Source organism: Pyrus communis, chromosome 1 (assembly GCF_963583255.1).
Source record: "Pyrus communis chromosome 1, drPyrComm1.1, whole genome shotgun sequence".
Taxonomy (NCBI): Eukaryota; Viridiplantae; Streptophyta; class Magnoliopsida; order Rosales; family Rosaceae; genus Pyrus; species Pyrus communis.
This window is the reverse complement of record NC_084803.1, coordinates 23869953-23887038: the sequence shown is the minus strand read 5'-3', so window position 1 is coordinate 23887038 and position 17086 is coordinate 23869953. Positions and strand designations below refer to the sequence as shown.

At 36.2% G+C, this 17086-nt stretch overlaps 2 protein-coding genes across 2 annotated transcripts; both read left to right on the top strand.

The window, feature by feature from the left end:
• Positions 1-843: 843 nt before the first annotated feature.
• Positions 844-5221, top strand: LOC137743743 (serine/threonine-protein kinase rio2-like). Its single transcript, XM_068483689.1, has 13 exons — positions 844-1307; positions 1414-1460; positions 1545-1615; positions 1710-1823; positions 1938-2113; positions 2215-2303; positions 2746-2863; positions 3061-3134; positions 3259-3306; positions 3693-3861; positions 4160-4285; positions 4553-4660; positions 5008-5221. Exons 1-13 carry the CDS (start codon positions 1224-1226, stop codon positions 5194-5196), a joined length of 1413 nt encoding a protein of 470 aa, XP_068339790.1. The 5' UTR covers positions 844-1223; the 3' UTR covers positions 5197-5221.
• Positions 5222-7366: 2145 nt separating this feature from the next.
• On the top strand, positions 7367-16643 carry LOC137746004 (uncharacterized). The gene is made up of 14 exons (XM_068486050.1): positions 7367-7718; positions 8278-8354; positions 8898-9056; positions 9833-10046; positions 11583-11669; positions 11772-11911; positions 12697-12777; positions 13079-13143; positions 13911-14083; positions 14438-14568; positions 14665-14749; positions 15190-15403; positions 15552-15652; positions 15812-16643. Exons 1-14 carry the CDS (start codon positions 7551-7553, stop codon positions 16313-16315), a joined length of 2199 nt encoding a protein of 732 aa, XP_068342151.1. The 5' UTR covers positions 7367-7550; the 3' UTR covers positions 16316-16643.
• Positions 16644-17086: the final 443 nt, after the last annotated feature.

Sequence of the window (17086 nt, the reverse complement as noted above, 5' to 3'; positions counted from 1 at the left end):
AAAATATTTTCACCAAAAGCGCTTTCAGTCATTTTAAAAGCACATCCAAACGAGCTCTAAATCAAAAGATAGAAAGGCTCATATCAAGACCAAAATGTAGATCTTAAACTAAAACTAAAATCTACCTAATGCATAATATACTGGAAAAGAATGGAGAAAAATAATGTAGGGGAGAAAAGTGATAAAATAACAAAGGAGGGGGAGAGAAGTGAAGAAAAGTATTGGGAAGCACATAGTCTTCTTGGAAAAATGTCTTGTTTATATAAAAATAATAATAAAACAATAGCTTATATTAAAAGCGATTCAGTTTGGTTCTTAATATTTCCAAACCAGAACCGCTTGAAATGGTTCGGTTTGATTTTGACTTTTTTGGTCAACGTGATTTTTTACGATTTTTTATGTCACGGTTCGATTTGGTTTTCTGGTTTTGCAGTTTTTATGCCCACCTATACCCATGGGACAAAAAAGAACGAAATGGCCAATTGGCTGGCCCACCTTTTTTTTTTTTTTTTTTAATTCTTTTCCATTTGTCCAGCCCACTTTAGGGTTTAGGGTTTAGGTTTTTCTTTTTGTCCCAGCCCACTTTTTTTTTTTTTTTTTTAATTTCTAATTTTTTCCTACACCATTTCTTACATATTTTTTATCATTCCATACTATCTTACCTTATTGTATTTTAATTCTTCATATTTCATACTATAGATCCTTAGCCCTCAGCTGAAAGTGATTTTTTGTCACGAGACTATGTTTGACCTATAATCTTGTGACTTCTCGATTGAAGATGATAAAAAATATAATCATTTATTATTTATTAAAATATTAATTTCTTAGACGGAGCATTCGGTCTGAGACGGCCTTACCTCCCAGTAGAAGCACTTCACCACCGAAGCAGAAAAGTGAAAACACAAATCCTAAACCCTAGACGCTTTTGACGCCGGCAGTCTCTTTCCGTCTGCAATTTTCTCCATCTCCCCCTCTCCATCTCCTCCCTCTGTCATCGACCTCCACCACCTCAGACCTGCTTCCCCTTCATCTCTCTCCCTCATCGCCGTCAAAGCCATTGCCGACACCAGTGATTCAGCCACTACCACCCCGGCACCGCGAATCAGACACCACTACCGCGAACCACCACGACGACCGAACCGAACCGATCGGAACTTCCCCTTCCGAGCCAGCACTAGGATTCCCAAGGCTCAAATAAGCAGCAGAGAAAGCGAAACAGCAGAATGAAGCTGGATGTGAACATGTTGAGATACCTCTCCAAAGATGATTTTAGGGTTCTAACTGCTGTGGAAATGGGAATGAGAAATGTAAGTAAATGCCTCTACTTTCCTTTTTTTTCGAAATTGTTCTAATTTCTCAGTCATAGCTAATGGCTAAAGCTAATTTACATATCTATTTGTATTTCTCTTGCAGCATGAAATTGTACCCTGTGAGCTGGTGGATCGGATAGCATCGCTCAAGTATGTAATTTTTATTGTTGAATTCGAAATCAGTCATCATTTTCTGTAACTTTGATGATCTAATCCTTAAATTTATATTTATAGGCATGGTGGTACTTATAAGGTTCTCAAGAATCTCCTCAGGCATAAGCTCTTGCATCACGACTCTTCTAAATGTAATGCACATGTCCTGATTGAGTCTAACAAACAATATTTTTGTTGCAAAATTTCTCTTATTATGTCCTTGCTATCATGTTCATGTGCATCCAGATGACGGGTTTCGACTCACCTACCTTGGTTATGATTTTCTTGCAATTAAGACTCTGGTTAACCGTGGAGTCTTTGTGTCTGTTGGCCGTCAAATTGGTGTAGGAAAAGAGTCTGGTATGGTACTCTTTCTTCTCTTTTTGTTTTATTAATCAATTAAGGCTGTTATCAATCGTGGAGTAATACATGCCATTGTTGTTATTCTTGATTGAATTTCGTTTTCTTTTCAAGATATCTTTGAGGTCGCCACAGAAGATGGTACGGTTATGGCAATGAAGTTGCACCGGCTTGGTAGAGTTTCTTTTAGGGCTGTAAAATCTAAGCGTGATTACTTGAAACATCGTAGCAGTTATAGTTGGCTCTACTTGTCCCGCCTTGCTGCACTCAAAGAATTCGCTTTTATGAAGGTTAGTTGTCTCTATCTTTTGGCATTTTTATCTTTTCGTGTTGCCCTATTGTGGGTTTATAATGTGGATTTTGTCTATATGATTTTGCTCTGCTTGAACAGGCTTTAGAAGAGCATGGCTTTCCTGTTCCAAGTGCTGTGGATTGTAACAGGCATTGTGTGATTATGTCACTTGTTCAAGGCTACCCACTGTAAGCTTCTTAAATATACTGGTTCAAATAATTGAATCTGTTAGCATTGAAACTTCATTTCTTTTGCCAAAAATAATAATAATTGGATTAGAAACCCTGGAAATAGCATGTTACACAATGAAATTTCCAGACGTAATTTGTTCGTTTATGTTTCTTTTGGAGCTGGATTGCTTTAGAAGAAAAGAAGCTTAGAAAACGAAAAAAAAAAGGGTTAACTGCATTTTACACCACAAGGTTTGTGGGTCATTTGACTCATTTGCAAAATGAGCCATGAAGTTTCAATTTTTGCATTATATACCACTTGATTCCTACCTCTCCGTCAATTTCACTGTCTAATTAGACATTAACTTCTGATGTGGCATATACTGAGCCAATAACCAAAAAAATAAATAAAAACGATCATGCTGCTTTGAGCTTTGGAATTCACTTCTGTCCTATACAGTGTGCAGGTGAAGCAACTGCAGAACCCAGAGGTGGTTTTTGAAACAATCATCGGACTTGTTGTTCGCCTTGCAGAACATGGTTTAATTCACTGTGACTTCAATGAATTTAACATTATGGTATGCATTTAAGGCAGTCTCTGATATTGTATTATTTCTACAACACTGTGTTTCCTACTTCTGCTCTCACTTGGTACAGTTTTTCTGTATATTGTATTAGTATTTCAGTTAAGATAGGCACTCCAAATGCCTTATTAGTTTCTTGTTTCAACTCATTGGTAAACTCATAAGTAATTTCTAATTTTCTGTTCTTTTAGATTGATGATGATGAGAAGGTCACCATGATTGATTTTCCACAGATGGTGTCTGTATCACATCATAATGCACAGATGTAGGATCCGCTTCTTACAAGTTCCAGTCATTTATAGTTGATTTTCTAAGGGATTTGATTTGTTTATTTGCCTAAAGGTTTTGTTTATCAGATATTGTATTCTCATGAAGTTCCTGTGTTTCAGGTACTTTGACCGTGATGTTGAATGTGTCTTTAAGTTTTTTAGAAAGAGGTCAGTGTTCTTTTGTTTCAACTAACAAGTTAATGCAATTTCTTTTTACTTTCTGAATTTTTGTATATAATATTCAAGGTTGTGAAACCCCTGAACAGCATTTCTAGTTGGGTTGACAGAAGGAATGCATCCAGATGACATTTGGCACCATTTTCTTAATAACATTAGTTTAAAAGCAATACACTGAACAATAACGTATAGGCTTTGTGTAACGAACAATTCTGCTTTTTTATTGACTGCTCTGATTTCATTATTTTCTTTAAGATCATTAGTACATGGCATTGTCTTTTTACTTTTCATTTATCTGCCTGAGGTTAGGGTATGTGCCAGTAGCAAGGGGATAAAGGTTCTGTCTAGCTTGTTAAGATTTTTTCCTTTTCACTCAGGTTCAACATGAATTTTCAAGAGTGCAGAGATGATATTGATAGAACAGAGGTAGACACAGATGAAAGCAGGAGGCTTTGTTTTTCTTCAATAGCCAAGGATGCTGTTTTTCTGGACAAGGAACTTGCTGCCAGTGGGTTTACTAGGAAGGATCAGGAAGAGATTGAGAAGGTATTGTGTAGTTGTGAAGCATGGTAGATTCATATACATTCTCGATTTGAATTTTAGAGCCAGACACTCATATTGTTCTTGCAAGGAAGATGTTCCACCCTTTTGGAAAACATTTCGTTGGGTTATCGAGTCGAGTGTATAGTCCACTCTGTGGTCTCAATATACTGTCCTATCTATTTATGATCAAGTTATTTTGACCAAAAATGCTTTTTCAGTTGTATTCAAGACATCTGCGAGGCCAATGTTGTTTTTTTGTTTTGTTGTTATAATGTTCTCAATATCATGCTGTTACGTCCAGTTCATTGAAGGAAGTTTGGATAAGGATGCTAGTTCTGGCGATGAAGGTACTGAAGATGACACAGACAACTCTGCGTTAAATGAATCAAACATAGAGGGTGTTGATTCATTGAATTTGTTAGATCAGGTACATTTTTCAATTGCTTTTTGATGTCATGAAGAAATGGATGTGATCTGAGTTGCAATCTGAGATCTGAAGTGATTCTTTATGTACAAAATGAAGATTAGTGAAATCAGCTTGTGAAAATGACTGACTTGTATAATTTCATCTTACTTGGAGAGACATTATGGCAAATTATTTTGAGTTCTTTATTTCAGTGGTCCTTATTTACTTGGAGATGCTTTCTTGCATATTGTAAGTTCATACTTTTAACACTTTGTTATTATAATTCAGGACCAGACTTCAAATTTAAAGCAGGAAGAGGAAGGAGCAGAGGACAATCTAAGAAACAGTGAAGCAGGCCCGAGCAGTAAACCTGAATGTGAAGATGTGAGTGACAAGGTAAGTCCTGAAATTGTCTTTATATTGTGCTTCCTACATGGAATTGAAGTTAGGATTATTTAGGCTTTGGAGTGTACGGTCAATCGTGGCCTGGCAGATATTAGGTAACTTATATTTACGTCATGGGTAAATAGCGTTTGGATGCATACGCTAAGCAACTAAGTCAAGATTGTTAAGAGTTTGTTATTTTGTTAGTGAAGTCAGTTTTGCTAAATTAAAGTTAATTACTAATTACTGAAAGTGAATATATACTGTGATATAATTATTCTTCAAACTCTTAAGAAAATCAGTTTGTTTTACATTACACAAATGGTATGGAAAGCACTCACAATAGTTTGTTTCTGCAGGAGGGAGATAGTGACACCGAAAATGGAAATGATGCTGAGCTGGTAAAGCGCTTGAGCAAGCAGAGACGACGTGCCATGACAGCAGCCCGTGGAGGACGGAAGACTCTTTCCTCCAGAAATACCTACAAAGATAAGGGCGGTAGATCCTCCAACAAATCCAAAATCCAGAATCAATTAAGCAGCTGGTAGAATAGGTGAAGTCCGACCGCAAAATACCTACAAATATAATTGTAGGCCTTGTGGCTTAAAATGATGATATTTTCTGTAATTTATGATTGATGGTAATATCGTTTAATTTTTTTTTATATTTCGTCTTTTTCTTTTTGAAACTTGTACACAAGACCCTATGTGTAAGAATCCTTGATCTGCGACTGAATGAGGAGTACTACTCTATGGCTTCAAGATTCATGGAAATTTTTGGAAATTTTTCTCCATCTCTATTATTCTAAAGCCAGCCCCCATGCTTCGGGTCACTAGTGTTCGTCAAGAATAGAGTAAATTGTAGCAATTGTTCATTAACTTTAACTCAATCAGAGTAATAGTCTCTCAACTAAAATTACATTATCATTGGTCCTTCAACTCATCAAAACATGCAACTATGGTTCTTCAACTAAAAATCCATTACCATTGGTCCCTCAACTTTAATCCAACTGGAGAAATGGTCCCTCAACTTTAATCCAATTCGAGCAATGGTCTCTCAACTTTAACTCAATTGTAGCAATGGTCCTTCAAACATAACTTGTTTTGACAAAATTCTAACGAAGTTGATAAAAATGATCATAGCTACATGTTTTGATGAGTTGAGGGACCCCAATTGTAGCAATGGTCCTTCCAACATAACTCATTTTGACAACATTTTGACAAAATTTTGACGAAGTTGATGAAAATGACCATAGCTACACATTTTGATGAGTTACCGGGCCAATAATAATGAATTTTTAGTTGATGGACCATTGCTCTAATTTGATTAAAGTTGAGGGACCTAAAGGAATACTGACCTAAGGAACACATGCCCAAAAGGCTAATGCTTTGGAAGAACGACCTTCGAACACTTTAGGAGCACATGGCCTCCAGATGTCCTAACTGCTACTCGACTAAGTGCTTCCCCATAAAGTATTTTCAAACTAAGGGGCAAGTTGCGCTTTATGGCACGAGGTCCCAAGAATAGAGGGGCGAACCTATTTAGACATCACTCCAAGCAAAGTGGCGGCCAGTCGAGAGAACAGAGGACTATGAAGGGACTTAAAAAGCTGATAGATGGGGTGCTTGGGTGCGGGTTTCCACCAACTCCACAGCTGAACAAGGCGCTCAACATGTGTTGTCCCAAGAAATCATGCAAATGGACCTGTGCAAATGTCACCTCGTTGCCACGTGTTGGTCAAAGAGCGGAGGGACATTTAGCAGTTCAAACCTGTGTATTTTGCATTCTAAATGTGAAGGAGATGATACACTTGAGCGCAAAGAATGGAAGCTCAATTAGGATGACAAGTACTCATTAGAAGGGGCCAGGCAAATTGATAGAGAAAATATAGTGTTAAGTTGAACTGTTGTAACCTTCTATTCAATCTATTCAAGAGATTCAGTAGACGTAGCCCAGTTTTTGAAGGATGAACCACTTAAAAATCCATTGTCTATTTCTTGTTAGTCACAAACCTCGAGGCCACTAAGAGTCGACACACGACCGTCTTGGTCTTTGTTGACCTCACCAATTTTGAGCGTATATATGAGTTTAAATTTCAAGATTTGCATAGTTGATAGATCCAATCAAACTCTAATTGCACATGGTCCAATATCTTAGTAGATAGGATGTTGGGTTTTCACCATGAGTTCCTGGTTCGAAATTCTCCATTTCCTAAATTATTGTAATAGTTTTGAATTCTCCCATTTTCCCTCCACTTAATAATATTAATTAAAAAAAAATCAAACTCATCTAACCACAATCAGGAGAATGATGAACATCATCACCACGTTAAATTAAAATTGGTGGGCATATGCAGACGGCGCTATACTGCAAGGGCGAAAGCAATTATGCTTACGCACCTTGGTGCGAGCTTGATCCTTATCGATTTCCTTATGTTCTAACAACTATTTAACTTACCAACGTTATTGTTTAACTAAAAAAATAAATAAAAAAAAGATGGGTGAGAAAAATATTTCGATAGAAACATCATATCACATCACATCATATCATAGTAAATTTCATGGCAAATAAGCAAATTGAAGGAAAGAAACGCACCCAACGGTTTTCTTCAAGTCCAACTCTCTCTCACAGATCCAGATTCGAGACCGCCTTATGGATTGTGGACCTACTTTTCCAAAAGCCCAAATCCAATAAAACGCATATAATTATACGTTTCCACGTTTTTGTCGACTCTCCTTTCTCCGACCTCCTCAGACTCTCTGACCGCATGCCACGGAGCAACTCAACCAAACGCCGACGGTCGTCCACTCCTCGCATTTGCAGCGATCGGGTCGTCGGATCCAATTGACTCGTTTCACAAAACTGCGTCGTATTTGCTAGAGAAGAAGAATAAGGAGGAGAGATGTGGGTCTTCTACCTGATCTCTCTCCCCCTGACCTTGGGCATGGTCCTTTTCACGCTCAAGTACTTCGCCGGCCCGGAGATCCCTCGATATGTTATGCTTACCGTTGGGTACACTTGGTTCTGTTCTCTCTCCATCATCGTCATTGTGCCGGCCGACATATGGACGGTACTTTTTCCATGCCCAAATTCGGCGTCGTTTCGTTCGGTTTATGGTTGTTTGAATTCGATTCGGTTATTAGGGTTTTGTAAATTTCTGAATTTGGAGGTCTTTTAATCAACTGGGTGCATTTTTTAGAAAATTTTGCAGCTGGTTGTTTACTACATTTCTCTGCAGCTCGGTTTAGCTCGCCTAATTTTTTTCTGTAATAATGCAAAAGCCCTTTTGTTCGTTTGTTTGTTTTTTTTTTTTTGTTTAAATTGGGTGGCGGATTTTGTATCAGCAAGCATTGTGTTTTTCGGTTCGAAAATGAAAGTAACCCTGTTGGGGACTTTAGTTTTACGTTATATTAGTATGCAATTACTCTCTTAACATTGAAATGATGTAAAATTAGTTTCGTTGCAAGAAAACATCGTTTCAATTGTTCAACTTACCAATTGTATATTTGCCAGCTCAGGACTATCTGTTACTTTATGTAATGGCTCAAGTTGTTATGTTTGTAATTGTTTTGGCTATGCAACAATTAGCGATTTCGCGAATGTTTCTGATTCTCTGATTACATTTGCAGACGATAAACCATATTGAGAGTGGAGGAATCTCTTTCTTTTGGAGCTGGTCATATTGGAGTACATTTTTACTAACTTGGTACGCAACATGGAAATTAATTAACTCTTTTACTTGCTCTATTGTATATTTTGTATATAGTTGAGTTGCGTTTAGTTCAAGATTTCAGTTAGTATATTATCTGGCTGTTACTATCCTCTTTGGTTTGGTGATTAACATTATTGTCAAGGATCTGTTATTGTCATTGGACACATGTATAATGCATGCAATTGCTTAACAAAATTTGGTCGAATAAGCTCCATTAAATGACTTTTCTGTGTTTGTGACCTTTTACTCAAAGTTTATATGTTTTGTTCTATATGTGCTAATTTGTGTTTTCGCTTTTCCAGAAGATTAGTTTTTGGTAAAATAGAAATATTAGGAACATTCTACCCTATTGTTGAGTTTCGTTAATGAATTTTTGAAGTATTAATTCTGCACCATTTCTAATTTTAAGATTTTCAATCATGATTATCTGCCCCTTCAATTTGCCTTTGGTTGGATAAATCATTGCATTATGTATATATAAATGCGTTTATAGCTAACTTGCAAATTTCCTCATACTTTTAAGTTGTCTCTGAGCAGGACTGTGGTGCCCCTTATTCAGGGTTTTGAAGATGCTGGGGACTTCACTGTGACAGAGAGATTGAAGACTAGTGTACATGTTAACTTGGTTTTCTATCTAATTCTGGGGTTTATTGGTCTTATTGGATTAATTCTTCTCATCAGTATGCACAAAAACTGGTTTGTTCCTTGTCCTCCAAAGTTGATTTATATTCATGCCGATGTTAATTTCTTCATAAATGTTGCCTATAAGGAGTCTAGAGACATTAAATAAGTTGTTAATTTCTTATTTCAAATGGCCCTGCGTACCCATTTATGCGATAAATACTAAATTATTCCTCTATCTGTTTCTTTTGTGTTCTGAAATGATTTAAGGAAACATTGCTTTTGTGCTCTGAAATGATTTAAGGAAACAGTGAAGAACTTTTGACCTTTTGGGTTATTGATTAATAACAGTGTGTTGCACATAGTTTATCATTGACAGTAAGAGCAATTTGATGTGGTATCAGTTTAATTTAAGAACACACGTTGGAGTTTCACATCCCTGACATGTTTGTGGAAAATTCTTCTTTCCCAATAACCTATGAAATAATCATTTCTTTCGACAATAGATGATTGTACGGAATTACATTGAAGTTGAAAAAGAATAAGTACCTTGTAACTCTAGTGTGGGCACCAAGATGGTAGGACAATGGTTCGACTCCTTTGGCCGGGCTTGCTTGTTGCAAGTTGTGAGTTAGGTCATAAAAATAAGCATGTAGTGCAAATTAGATGGAAAAAAATTGCTTCATTACAGACACAGTAGAGAAGGCTACATGGACTAGGAAGAAGATAATGTCGCAGCCAGTCTAACAGGGCTCATCATTTTTCTTTTCTTTATGATTTTCCTTGGCTATTTGAGCTATCCTATCCATTCCTCATTTATTTGTTTTTTCCATTTTTTGCTTAATTAACAGGGGTGGAGGTGTTCTTGGTTTTGCCATGGGCTGCTCGAATACTTTTGGACTTGTTACAGGTGCATTTCTTCTTGGATTTGGGTTGAGTGAAATCCCAAAGGGCCTTTGGAAAAACTCTGATTGGACTATTCGGCAAAAAGTTCTTTCTCATAAAATTGCCAAAATGGCTGTGAAACTTGATGACGCCCATCAAGATCTTTCAAATGCTATTGTGGTAATTTTTCTCTCTCAGTTGTCAATGCAAAGACTTCCATGTTTTCTTGTGCTCTCCTTTTCCTTGTTAGCAAATTACGGCATGCTGTATTTATCAATATTTTTGGGGTTGTTTAAATTCGTCTATTCTTAATTCATAAAAAGTTGATTTTTTGCATTGTCGTTCTAAAATTCTGAGTTATGTTATCATTGTTCATTTACCTTCCTTGTAACTTAGATCTATGTACAAGTTACGGGTGGACATTTTTCCAGCTACCTGCCAAATCCGATTGGCTGATCTTACCAGATCTCTCCTGTTTTCTTTTCCTATTCTGATTCAATTAAGTGAATACCTATTCAAGCTTTAACCCAAAATTCCAACTCAATCCGATTTGAATAAATACAGTAGTGAAATTTGAGGTGTTTGCATTCAGTTGATATTTGAAAAACAGTCTTGTGCTAAACACCAAAATGGCTGTGCTGAAATTTTTTTTTTCAGATAATATTATACAAAATTTATTTATTTACTTCTAACCAATGTGATTGACCAGATAACAAATCATATTTTGGAATTGCTTCCATAGCTGACTTGGCAGAGTGCATGATTTTACATTTTTTCTTAGCAGAAGATTTACTTTGTAGTTTTGTTTATGCTCAAACTTTCCCTTTTCTGAACTTTTCTCTTCCTCTCCTGTGATATCACTTAGAAATCGAAGACTCAATTTTTTTTTTATTTATCGATGCCATGGATATCTCTCAAAGGCTCACAGTTCTAGAAAAAGCTTATCTTGACCACACATTTGATCTCAGACCTACTTTGGTGTTTATATTTAAATTTCTAATGCTGAGAATTAATCTCAATATTTTTATGCAAGATCAATAGTGTTTCATGCTTTTTGCGAGGTCAGTAGTGTTTAATGTTTGTTGCAAGATCAGTAGTGTTTCATATTTGTAGCAAGATCAGTAGTGTTTCATGTTTGTTGCGAGATCAGTAATGTTTTATGCAAGATCAGTAGTGTGCTTTTATCTTGTATTCTTCTATTATTCTCCAATGAAATCTTTACCATTCTAAAGATTCAAGAAAAGGACTTTCAAGGATTCATATGTTCATATGCACAAAAGGGGTTGGGGGAAAGGAGGAAGGGGGTATGTCGTTACATACAGAGACATTTTCCCAACACTTGATTTCAAATTCCCAACATATCTTGTATCTATGACCATGGGGAAGTGCATGCAAGACTGTAAATGTCTTTGTTTGGAAAAAGTTACATTATTTGCTTTGTTTCCTTTTTGGCTGTGTGTGTCTGGTTACTTTCCTTCAGAAATGTTTGCTGTAATTTTCTGATCTCTGCCTGAGCATCTTGTGAGAAATTCCTCAATTTGTCTCATGTTTCCTTAAAAGTTGAAAGTTCTTCAATGTTTCCCCCCTTTTGTCCTCTAGCCATGAACTATGCTTTCCAGTTTTCAGAGTTGTGTTGTATCTTTTGCAGTTTCCTGCAGTATGGTGGTACTTTTATTATATATTACTTTTCTCTAAACTTAATGGTTTGTTCATTAGGTCGCCCAAGCAACATCCACTCAGATGTCCAAGCGTGATCCTTTGAGACCCTACATGGATATAATAGACAATATGTTAGCTCAAATGGTATTTATCTACTTATTTACAAAATCGAATGGAAAATAAAAATGGATCTTCACTACTTCTGTAATGGTTCTCTTTGTAATATTTTGAACCCTCTTTTACCAGTTCAGGGAGGACCCATCCTTCAAACCACAAGGTGGCCGATTAGGTGAAAATGACATGGACTATGATACTGATGAAAAATCAATGGCAACGCTTAGGCGTCATCTTCGAGGAGCCCGGGAAGAGTATTACCGGTACAAAAGGTAAACTGCTTTGCTGTATACATTGTTTGTTCTTCATCTTCATCCGTATACCATTCGCTGAAGTTAATTTTGCATTTGTTGGTGCCCAAGTCTACGTTTATTCAGGCTGTAGATGTTCTATGTAATCCATAGTGATTGGGAACTAAATAGGTTTGCAAATTTCTTTTAGATGGCTGTCTTGATGCTTGTAAAACAATCATACGATTTGTGCTCCTTTTAGTTGACCTTTGTTGTAGTTTTTCATTCGGAAAAAATATTATTTTTGTGCTTATCTGTATTAGAAAACATTCTTACGTGTCAATGTGCTTGCGCATATTGAATAGAATTTGGCTTTCTGCTCAGTAATGGAAAAACTTGTTTGTTGGAATTGTATATTTAGTTCAGTCTATGCGGTAATGCTTTATCGATCAGGTTGCTGATATGAGAATAAGTTTTTCATCCTGAATTTTTTCCTTTCTAGTGTTGCTTTGCTGTTATGTTGCATTGTTCACCTTTTGTGTTATAGATCAGGATGTAAGTGAAGGTTTGTGTACTGTTTTCTACTGGATGCACGGCCATGAAATCAGTGTATATAAATAAGTACTGGTATCTCTGTAGATTGATTACTGTTTATTGTCACAAATAAATGTATATGATTTTTTTTAATAATACTGTGTGATTCAAGTTTTTATTATGAATTTAGGATCCAGTCATACTATTTTTCACCTTCGGATTCAGTATTCTACTAGATTTATAATCATAATAGTAAGGTTCATTTTATCTAAAATTTAACGTTAGTTTTGCAGTGAGTATATGACCTATGTTATGGAGGCCCTTGAACTTGAAGATACTATAAAAAATTATGAACGTCGGAGTTCTACTGGATGGTATGCCTCTGACTCTGCTTTTCTCTATTCTTATTCCATCATTATATTTATCCTACACACGCACACCTACATGCACGCATTTGTGTATATATGGGGTAATGTTCTCATTATGTTGCCAAAGTGTCAATATTTGATCACACATGCAAACAAGAATCCATTTGAATAATGGTCCACAGTAACAATCAGACAGCATAAGATGTTAAACTGTCTGGCAACAGAATACGTGTGTGTGTGTGTCCCCTTCCGTTGAGGGATCCCTCAAATATGCTCTTGATCTTATAAGTACATGCTACCATTTCAGGAAATATGTCTCAAGCTTCAGACCTACTCGAAATGGCAGATTAGGATCTCTTGTTGATACAATAGGTAACATTCAGATCTTATAATTCATTTCTACATTAAATTTTAAGTACTTGGCATGGCTGAGTATGAGGCCAAGTTGTTTTGTTAAGTTGCATGAAGGGTCTTGTGTATGCTTTCATTTAAATAGGATACTTACATGTGAACACTTTATATTGTCTTATCTTGGCTATTAAAACACATTCTTGATAAACCCGCTATGTATTGTTATGTTGAGAATGTTTTTGTAAGATTGAGTTATTTTATTTTTGAAGTTCTTTATTTTCATGCATCTTTTCACCATAAAGCTTCTTAGAGTATCTCCAGGGGAGTATGCAAACCAAGTTGGCAAAATTGTACTATACGAACCTAGGTTGCATATTGCCTACCTATGGGCCTCATAAAAAAAAAAAAGGTCACTTGATTGGAACTAGGCAAACCAAGTAGGCAAAGTTGTATTATATTGTTATAAATTTTTATTTTATTTTTGTTGAACCACAAAAGATGTAAATGGTAAAACTTGTGGGACCCAGTGATATATTTTATTGTAAAAAGTGCGGGCCTCGTAGTACCCATTCGCTTTGAGGATAAAATAACCTATATGGCTACGCAAACCTTGTTTGCCTTCTCATTTGCCTATGCATGTTTATACTCCCTCGGAGATGCTCTTAAACCTCGATATTATATTTTTGGTAATGAAACATAAAATTAATTGAAATTGAAGCTTTATCTTGTTTGAATATTAAAAAGTCAAGCTCTAAACTGAAATCAAGATTGATTCTCTCCCTTTGCAGAATTCTTTTGGCGCTGCATACTAAGAAAAGAAGTTGAGAAACTTCTGGCTATCATACTTGGTATTATTTCAATTGCTATTCTTTTAGCAGAGGCAACTCTTCTTCCTCGAGTTGATCTATCTCTCTTTTCAATTCTCATCAATTCTGTTGGAAAGCAAGAGGTTCTTGTACAGGTGGGTGATATGTGTTTTTGTAAGTTGTAGTCTTTTTGTTTTGTGGGCATTTTGCAATTGGTGTAGGAGAAAGTTCTGTTATTTTTTTTTGGAAGGTTGATGTTTCTCGCCCAGGTTTCAGTGCTGGACATAGTGTTTGGAAGGAAAAATTGAACAAAACTAGTTGCATATGTTCTTTGGACTCATATGATACATCTTTGTGACAAGTCGCACATAGAAAGAGAGAAATGTTCAGAAGTGCATCGATCTTCTTATATAACGTGTCTGGTCTCCTTATTTGAAGGAATGCTGTTACATTCTTTTTATCACCCTACTGCTCACTAATGTAAATTTGTTTACTCAACTATTTCCCAGGTATTTGCCTTTGTTCCTTTGATGTATATGTGCATCTGCACATATTACTCCTTGTTCAAAATTGGTATGTTGATGTTTTACTCATTAACACCCAAGCAAACAAGCTCAGTCAACTTGCTTATGATATGCTCGTAAGTTGTGATCTGAACTCTAGTTTGACAACTTTAAGGTCTAACTCATCTTTCGTTAAAACAGTACTCATGTTCCATTATCATCATATCTTCCAGGATGGTCGCTCGTTATGCTCCTCCAGTTTCATACAATTTCCTTAATCTCATTCGTCTTGGTGAACACAAGACTATATTTGAAAAGGTATTTCTCTCATCCATCTCATCTGTTCCTCTATTACTCATCATCCTTTCTATTTGTACTTATAGTCACAAGGGATCCTTGTAACAAAAGCCAATTTAAAAGCTTTCAAACTTTTCTCATGATTTTAATTTAAATCTAAATACTCTTGGGCAACTGTTAAGTCTGTAACAAAAATAACAGTTAAAAATCTTCTGTAGCACGTGGATCTGTTTCTTTTACAAGTGATGTCCTCTTTTCTTGACATAATAACATTCATGAGTAACATTATTTTTCTCTGGTTGGGTTCTTATGTTTTCAAAATACTTCCTGATTAATCAAAAAATTAGTTTTCTCAGCAATTAAAAATAATTGACCAAAGATTTTGACTTGTTTGTGAACTTCCCTTACTTTATTTAGTAACTGACTATTTTACCGTTGTACTTGGGATTTTTTTATGGCAGCGAATGGGAAACATTGATCAAGCTGTCCCTTTCTTTGGGAGTGAGTTTAACAGAATATATCCACTTATCATGGTTGTGTACACCCTATTGGTCGCCTGCAATTTTTTTGACCGCATAATTAATTTTTTTGGGAGCTGGAAGCGATTTAGATTTCAAACTGAAACTGATGATATGGATGGTTTTGATCCATCTGGATTAATTATCTTACAAAAGGGTAAGCATATGCCATGATCTGCTCTTCTAAGAAGGCATAGACGACTATCACTCTGGCTGGCCATCTGTGAATTTAGTATCCTTTTTCTCTTTTTGGTTTAAATTTTCTATATCTTTTGAGAATGACTAACTTGTCCTCATTTCCTCAGAACGATCTTGGATTGAACAAGGTCTGAAAGTTGGTGAACATGTGATCCCCTTGGCTAGGAATTTCAACAGCACGGATGTTGAGACTGGTAGCAACAACATGGTACATTAATCGTTAGCACGCAAGATGTTTGGATTTGCTTAATAAATTATTGGCATACTGTAGCCATCCTAATATGTGATTTTCTTTTCCAGTTCACGTTATCGTTTTTCTTCTTCACGCTTATAGTTTGTTTCCTAACTTAAAGTGTTGAATTTTCAGGATAGGAGTCATGTTGAACTGAAAGCAACAACCAGTCTGGGCACTGAGGGTGCAAATGGAACTCCGTCAAAATCTTTGAAAGAAGAATCTCGTAGTAGATATGGCTCAAGCAAAGAAGCCATCAGCAACAAGTATGCTGCCATTAGAGGTCAGAGATCATCTTCGAATGCAAATCCGGTGGAGAAGAATATTTCTGCTGCCAAAGTCTCCTTGCTTGAAGAAGGCAACTCTAACCCTGATAGCACGGCGGGAGGGTTACCTACTGGTTTGTCCTCAAAGTGGGAATCAATGAAAAATGGTTTTCAAAATTTCAAGGCAAACATAGCAGCCAAAAAATTCATTCCCTTGCGCCAAGTTCAAGATACTGAAGACCTATCTCGTGCATCTTCTAACGAGTCCCTCGACGAGATATTCCAGAGATTGAAGCGGCCATCTGTAGACCATGTGAGTTATGTTGACGAGGATGAAGATGGCATGGAGGGGAAGTCTGGTCCCAGCAGATAATAATCTGTTCTAGGTAACGAACTTCTTACCCTTTTGGAATTGGGAATTATAAGCCCCATAAAATGTATAGTTCCCGTGGCGAGGGGCGGATAGCTTGGGAGGATATTTTGCGATACTGAAACTACATCGTTTACAGCCGCTAGTCAGAAAACTCGAACAATTTGACAAGAAAGATAGGAACATTTCAGTGATTTGTAAAAAAAAAAAAAGGAAAATGAATGTTGTATTTGAATTATACGTGTAATTTTAAAATCATGTGACCATTTTGTTTCTCCACAGCGAACGCCTTTGGAGCCGACTAATATCTTAACAGAATTCGCTTTCTTTAGATTTGCACTTTTCATAACAGTAACACTGTACACAACAGTTTTCTGAAATTTTAGTCAAACAAGCAAACCGCACGGAACAATTTAGTACGAGATATTCAAACGTGTTCGTGCAAAAAGAAAAGGTCCAAGATGGATGGTCTAATTATATGTACATCATATCGGCTAATGGGATATGACCAAAGAATAATCATACACCTGGTCAAACAAACAGCCCTTCCAAGTCAAACTATCATAAACTCTGTCACTAACTCTCTGAGTCGAAACCTTGGATTTATATCATCTAATGAGATTGTTGATAATTGAGTTACTATTCAAGTGTTAAATAACGTGTTTATTTGTTACTGATTATACATCATATAGTTTACAACTACGTCGTTTAATAAATTGGTAAACTTTACTTTTCACAATTCGTTGAAAAACATATCACTCAACAATTTAACTT

Bases quoted from the DNA above. Each gene is read 5' to 3' on its own strand.
- LOC137743743 (XM_068483689.1), top strand. From the start codon at position 1,224: ATGAAGCTGGATGTGAACATGTTGAGATACCTCTCCAAAGATGATTTT. The intron at 2,864-3,060 runs GTATGCATTTAA...CTGTTCTTTTAG, and splicing joins TCAATGAATTTAACATTATG to ATTGATGATGATGAGAAGGT. The intron at 4,661-5,007 runs GTAAGTCCTGAA...TTGTTTCTGCAG, and splicing joins GTGAAGATGTGAGTGACAAG to GAGGGAGATAGTGACACCGA.
- LOC137746004 (XM_068486050.1), top strand. From the start codon at position 7,551: ATGTGGGTCTTCTACCTGATCTCTCTCCCCCTGACCTTGGGCATGGTC. The intron at 13,144-13,910 runs GTAACATTCAGA...CTCCCTTTGCAG, and splicing joins ATCTCTTGTTGATACAATAG to AATTCTTTTGGCGCTGCATA. The intron at 15,404-15,551 runs GTAAGCATATGC...TCATTTCCTCAG, and splicing joins ATTAATTATCTTACAAAAGG to AACGATCTTGGATTGAACAA.